At 41.4% G+C, this 7056-nt stretch overlaps 1 protein-coding gene across 2 annotated transcripts; it reads right to left on the bottom strand.

The window, feature by feature from the left end:
* Nucleotides 1-332: 332 nt before the first annotated feature.
* LOC118744740 (ankyrin repeat domain-containing protein 11) lies at nucleotides 333-6825 on the bottom strand. 2 transcript variants are annotated; one of them, XM_036477993.1, is made up of 4 exons: nucleotides 6361-6825; nucleotides 3966-4030; nucleotides 3525-3908; nucleotides 333-3466 (listed from the first exon to the last, which is right to left on the bottom strand). In XM_036477993.1, the coding sequence occupies exons 2-4, from the start codon at nucleotides 3987-3989 to the stop codon at nucleotides 896-898; spliced, it is 2979 nt and encodes a 992-aa protein (XP_036333886.1). In that variant the 5' UTR covers nucleotides 3990-4030; nucleotides 6361-6825; the 3' UTR covers nucleotides 333-895. The 2 variants fall into 2 exon arrangements, with proteins under 2 accessions (XP_036333886.1, XP_036333887.1); XM_036477994.1 differs by having other exon boundaries at nucleotides 6365-6825.
* Nucleotides 6826-7056: the final 231 nt, after the last annotated feature.

Genomic DNA, 7056 nt, shown 5'->3' with positions numbered 1-7056 from the left:
TGCGGAAAAGTCTTCCTCGCGAAAATACTGTGGTAAGTGTAGACCACGTTGGACCGATGAGAGTAATTTTTTTTACGAAAAAATTACGTCGACGACCAAAAACCATAATAAAGCCTATTAACTCGGTTTAGATTGGATGAATTACTGTGCTCCAGTTGACATTAAAATCAAAATATAACATCTTCAATATCATCTTTAATAAATGTATTTTGTACCCATATAAATACATACATAAATATGTACAAACTTATTTTCCTTATATAAATACATACATATGTACATTAGTGCTTGTTTGCTTCTCTGGATTTGCATCTTTTGTTAGCCACTTATTGCTTTCTCTTTCACATTGTCGCGCTTTCCTTGAGCCGAGCGTGTATGAAAGAATCTTTTATTTTCCAATTTATTTCAATGTTAATTCTATTTTAGTACACGCATACATACATACATATGTATAAAGAAGTGCAAATTCTTATATACATACCTATGTAAGTTCTTATATGATTAAATTGTGAGAAGAATAGGAAGTTCGTGGCTTGGATTAAATACTTAATACTAATAAATGCAACAGTTATATACAAATATTTTTCTCTCCATTATAAATGAGTATTTTTGAAATGCATACACATTTTTGGCTATAAAGAAAATTTTAAAGAGAATCCCACACCCAGCTTCTTAGCAAATTTAGCGCTTTTCAGGCCGAAACCCCTGAGATGCACTGAACGCCGGCAAACTTATTGTGTGAACGATTTAAACATTCTATGATCTCAAAAATTAAATCTAAAAATAACGGTTATAATATGATCGTAAAAAAAAATTATGATTTTTATTTTAAAGATCATAACCGTTACGGTCCCAGCTATTTACATTTAAGCTAAAGTCTTATTAGCAATAAAAATCAGACCAAACTAGACACATTACTCGCATAGTAACCCGTTGCAGGTAGCCTGCCTTTGCCGCCGAGTGCACCCGATTCGTCTCGACTATAACCGTAATTGCCGCCATTATGGATCGCCGCTGTTGTAACGACAGTGGTTTCATTCAAATTTGCTGTCTGTGCAATTGCCACCACCGCTTGCCTTCCATTCGGCAGTTCTTTGTAAGCACAATTTGCATTGCAAACCGCGCCAGTGCATTCCTCACAACCACTTTGGTCTAAATGTAGCCCAGCAGGCGCCATGTTTTGGTTTGAATTAACGCCTCTTGTGGACACCGCTTGCGATTTCGCATTTATGCTACTCCTAACCGTCGGATCTCGTATATACGTATTCGCTAGAACTTGGCCATTAAGGTTCTCTATGCTTTTTACGGCTTGCGCAACATTAAATTTCGGCAAGGCGTTCGTATAGCCGGAAATCTCGTTTGTTTTTGTTGTTTGTGCTGCTGCTGTCGGGTCGCCATTTGGCGGTGCTACTCGAAATTTGCGCTGCGACAGATCATGAAAGTAGGCATCTTTCGGCACATACCTTTCCGGCCAGTAATTGGTCTTGAATACATAATTCTGTGAATCTGGCGAGTCAGTGGCGTGTGAGGGTGTAGAGCCCCTGCCGACGGCGGGTTGCGCATAGAGTGGTGAATTATTTGTGGCTACAGACAGTTGGATTTGCTGTTCCTGTTGCGCGATTTCCAACGAGTCCAGGCAGTCTTCACCCGGATGACTTTCGGTGTAGGAGGAATCCTGATAGTGTGCCGCATGCGTGTCTTGCATGATGTATGGTGACGTTGTCGCCTGTTCACCTGCTGTTTGCATGTACTGGTTGTCGTAGAAGGACTTCAGCGCGAATTTATGTGGTTCTCCAACGGACGTGCCGTGAATATCAAGCGGCAGTCCGACCTCTTTCAACATCGCCGCCTCCTTACTATCGTTTTCGGCCAAGCGTTGCACCTGAAACAGCTCATCTTTGTAACCCAATTTATCCTCGTGTACGTACTCTGACTCATTGCGTGTTTTCACATCCGTCAAGATGTCCGCCCTTTGATGACTCTTGCGCAGTGCGCTTATCACATTCTGTATGACGCTGCCACGCTTCTGTATATCATATAAATACTCTAGCTGCCGCTCGGTAATCGGCTTATCTCTGTGCGACCGTTCAGGTGGCGAAGCCGTTGACGAGGCGGTAGTTACTACTTCTGGCGTCGCAGCAATCGCTTTCCGTTTCGCTGCGCCATGCTTTGTGCGGAAATTGCAATTGTAATCGGGGCTGGAAATCGCGCCAGCTTCGGAACTCAACTGCGCCGGCGTTGCATTGGATGCCTCGCTGATCGATGGACTCATATGCATATTTTGTACGCGCGTACAAAGCGCTTCGTCGTCCGTATCGATGCCTAATGCGGCAGTGATTGACTTGTCGGGCGGCTGTTCATTGTTTTGTACGCTTTGCGCAGGCACCTTCAAAAATGTGCTGGTCTTCGCCAGCAAGCTGCCTAAACGCTTGGACACATCGTAGAACTCGTTGTTTGACTCCTCACTCAAATGATGATTCTGCATTTCAGCAGCATGTGAACAACACGTCACTTGGTCCCTATGCGGCATGCCAGCTGTGTCATTCGCATTGGCATCGAGCAGATCAAAGCTTCGTGAGTTTGCCATTTTGCCTTCCGACATATCGACCTTTTCAAGCAGTTCTAGGCTTCGGCAGCGCTTCAACGTGTCGTGCATTTCACGCGTCTCTCTTCCCTTCGACGTTACGTCAGTTGTTAGCCGCAAGGGACCACCACGCTTTAAGTAATTCTCCAAATACAAACGTCTATTTTCGCACTCCACGCGATCGGCGATCATGGTGCGTGTCAGCTTCTCAATTTGATGATTAGTGCGCGCAGCCAGCGCCTGCACCTTGTCATCCAAATGCTCCTTAGCATTGTGCACATACTTACGCAAATGCCGCTTATTTGAATTTATTTTATCCTCGATATGCTTGAAGAAAGGACCGCAATAGCATATATTTCCAATACCGATGGGTCCTTTGCGTATGTGCCCCGCCAAATCCAAATAGTACTGTTCGCCGCGTTTCAGTGGCTCCTTGGGCAGCGTCTCGAGTTTGGGTGACGGGAAGGCGCACATATCGGGAAAATAATGACAGCCATATGGCGACCAACTGACCTCATTCGAATGTGACTTTGACGTGCACGGTACCGCTTTCGTTTTGTCTGCTTCCTCACCTGTCAGCGGCGCTTTGGCTTTCTTATTGCGTATGCGATGCGGATTGTCTAAGATGTCCAATATTTTGCCGAAACCTTTGCGTATCGCTATATCGCGCGGTGTCTCGCATTGTGAATTACGCGTATTAATTTCGCATTCAGCTTCCAAGAGGATACGTGACAGCTTATGCCTACCCATGGCGCTGGTTATGTGCAGGGGCGTGTCACCATTGAGATTCTTCTTGTTCACATCGCAAAAGGCGGAGATGAGTATGCGTGCGGCACCTGCATGTCCATACCGGCAGGCAGTGTGTAATGCTGTGTCGCCATACTAGAAAAAAAGTTGGGTTATAAAAGTTGAGTCGCTTTGGGCGAAAACATTGTCTTACATAATTCTCAACATCTGGACTGGCGCCAGCCAGTAGTAATTCTCTACAGCTTTGATTGTGTCCATTTTGTGCAGCTAAATGTAAGGCGGTGAAGCCGGCGAAGTTCTGTATACTCAACAACGCGTTTTGTGTAGGACCCCGATTCTGTTTAGCTGCTTCATTTTTTTGCTTGCTCTTTGAAGTTGGCTTGGCCGTAATCTTGGGCGTGCTAAGCAATTTTACGGCGCGACTTAAACCGCGCGATGCTGCTTCATGTAGTGGTGTATTTCCCAATTTGGTCTCCTTTGCTGTCGTATCGGAATTGCCAGCGAGTAGCGTCTTTATCATTTCCTCATTACCATTGGCAGCAGCCTCGTGAAGGCTGGTCCAATCTTTGCCGCGATCCTGTAAAGAGCAAACCTTACAAGCGGTCTTTACTAATTACGTAAAATTTGTGCTTACCTGACTAATTGTATTTGGTAGCATCGTGATTCTTGGTCCTCAAAGAAATTGGATTTCGTCGGAATCTGTAAAAAAAAGGTTCGATTAATCCACATGGCTTGATATTTACTACTTTTGTAAAATTTTCGCAAGCCGGCGATGGTCACCTTTATACAAAAGGATTAGGATAGGCGACAAATAGGAATGAAAAAAGGAAGGAAGTGTTGGTGACCGAAAATTCCTGCGTGCCCCCAATAACGCTCCGCAAGCGGATATATCTATTCCTGAAATCCCGTCAACAGTTAGAAATGAGTGTGGCTCAATGTGTTCAAAACTTATGCCCGCGCGAGCTGGACAGCCAAGTAGCATATACTGAGGTGATTCCACCTCATCATATTCCATACAGCAGCTACAGTAAAGACGTGGGGTTATGTAAAGGCTTCCAATCGGAAAATGGCCGGTTAAGTTTTCAATCACCACGATTAATATCAACTCTTATAGTCAGACGGTCATCCAATCAATGAAAGCGGTAATGCTAAGATCAAAGGTTGCACAGAATGCTTCGCAACTCTAAACAATGGTAGCGCCGTATTCAAGGTCAGCATCATATGGGTCCCGGGACATAGGGATATTAAAAGACACTACAGGGTCAAAATCATCTTAAGATCATCTTAAGATCTTAAAATCAAGGTATGAATGATATCGATAAGCATATGAGAATAACTAATGTAAATATGAATAAGACTAGGTTCAGACAGAGAAACTTTTGTCGCGGCAACTCGTTACTTGTGGGAGAGGGAGTGACGAGGAAGGGTTAAGGGCACCGAGTTGCTCGTGCTCGGGCAACACGCTTTGTGCTCTAGTTCGTCTGAGTAATTCTAGTTGGCCGTTCTCAGCTGACAACAACAATTTTGTACTCTGTGTGAACGCGAAGGGCAACATCAAAAGAGAAATTGCCGAAAATGAGCAACAAAAGTCTAAAGGTCTAAATGAAGACGTGGGAGCAGAAGTGGCCTCAAATATACTGAAGATTTTATCGACAACGATATCTTTAAAAATTTGCCGATAAAAATGCCGATAGATAGGCTGAAACTGATATTAATAAAATATTATTGACTTCGAATATGAAGAATGATTTCTGTACTAGAAAAATTTAAGAGGAAGAAGAGTATCTTTTAAAATACCTTCTTAAAGAAACTTTGGAAAATTAGTACGAAATCGATAAAGTAACAATATGAATGGCGATATTGAGTAGAAATTTTTATTGATAACCTAACAATAACGTATCGACTAGTCAATACATTTATAGCTATCTCCATAAATATACCGTTACAACAAATACAGCTATCGATAACAATATCGATAAATATATTAAGGAATTGATATTGGTAATATCATTGTTTATACCACAAATGTTATTGATAACGGAACTTATAAAAAAGATCGATAACGATATCAATAAATAAGCCGAACCGAATGTTGCATTCAGCACTCTTTCAGATTTTTTCAGCTTTTCAAACACCACAAAATTAACAACATTTTTGCACGTAGAATGGCTTCCTAGTTCACGTTTTTTTATTTATTTGTATTGAATTTTTTTACTTCATACTTTTAACTTTGCATGGCATGTGTTATGCATATCAAATACAAGTTAAAATATGCACATACAATACCCATAATAATGTATGTATGAAAAAAAATATAAACTCATGTCGGTACATATTTCCCACTGCATACTGCGTAAAACGAAGTTTGACACGAACAATATCGCAAGATATGTAAGTTACCAGCAATGCCATTGGCCTTCATTAACTGTTTACTTGAGACTTTTTTCGCTAGATTGCCACTAAAAAATTGACTTCATGCGCATGCGTAATGGCCACATAATTTTCTTAAAACTATGTATTTACAAAGTTCAGCCACATATGTAGGATTAATTTAAATTTCTGTGTTTCATATTTTCAAAATGTGAATATTTTTTATGCAAATTTTCGTATGTAAATTGATAATCCATTTGACGAATGTTGTATAAAAGTCGTCGCAAAAAATTCTCTGCAAATACATACATATATACATATGTATATGTGTATATAGGTTATTGATTCCCACTGGTTGGTGTCTTAAGCCTACGAATTAAATATCTACATACACACGCAAACATGCACTTAGGCACACTTGTGTGTTTCATTTAAACAATTTCACTTATAATTTCTATAATATCGTTCGTTACATTTGTAAAATGTTTACTATTCAGCATTGCATAAATTTCACTATATGCGAAAGTTGTTGTGAGTTATCACAAAAAAACGCAGGCGCACAATTTGAAGCATAAAAAATTCCAATACTTAATTTGTAAAATTTTTCATAGGCTGGTATTTACACACACATACACCCATATATAAATAAACACACTTACGCACTGCTAAAGGTATAATACATAAATATTTGTGTCTACGAGCGCGAAAACAGCAATCGAGTAATCCTCATGCCGCCACCGCTACATTCATTTCGTTCAATGTCTTAACGTAAACTACTCAAAGTGGCAAGCGAAAATACTTAAATGCATATCTGCGTCTGCAGACCGGTTTTAATGGTCAACTCAAACTTGGCTTAGAGCGTGTTCGGTGGCTGAAAATCATATGGGCTTAGTCGGAAGGTAGTAAACGCGGTCCCTTGGCAACCCTTGTGGGGATTTTAAGCAGAGAATTTGGAGAAAAGAAATTCGAAGAAGCGGTTTTTTAAATTTGACGTGATTTTGTAAAGAAAAAAGTTATACATGGAAATCACCCATGATTCAATAATATAAGGTTAATACTGAAGTCTGCAGCGTCTGTTCCGCCGTAAGTGCGGCTGCAAGCTGGCGTCTGTCTAGGAGCAAGCGGCTCGCTAAACTACCTCCGTCCCAGCAATGGGTTGTGCGCTACGTAAAATCCCTTCCAGTGAAGAAATTCAGCAAACCCACGGGTGAGAACTCCTTTTTGATGATGACCACGGCAAACGTTTAAAGGACTACAATTTGAGGGCATGCACCTGGACTATCCCGGGAAGGTGCTTCTGCCCAGCTGGTTGATTTCCTCGTAAGGACATAGCAAGAAATGCCTGGGGCCTTGCG

This window comes from Rhagoletis pomonella, unplaced genomic scaffold, assembly GCF_013731165.1.
Source record: "Rhagoletis pomonella isolate Grant_MI unplaced genomic scaffold, Rhpom_1.0 Rhpom_scaffold_00008, whole genome shotgun sequence".
In the NCBI taxonomy this organism is placed as follows: Eukaryota; Metazoa; Arthropoda; class Insecta; order Diptera; family Tephritidae; genus Rhagoletis; species Rhagoletis pomonella.
The sequence above is the reverse complement of the archived record's forward strand: the minus strand, read 5'-3'. Positions and strand labels throughout refer to the sequence as shown.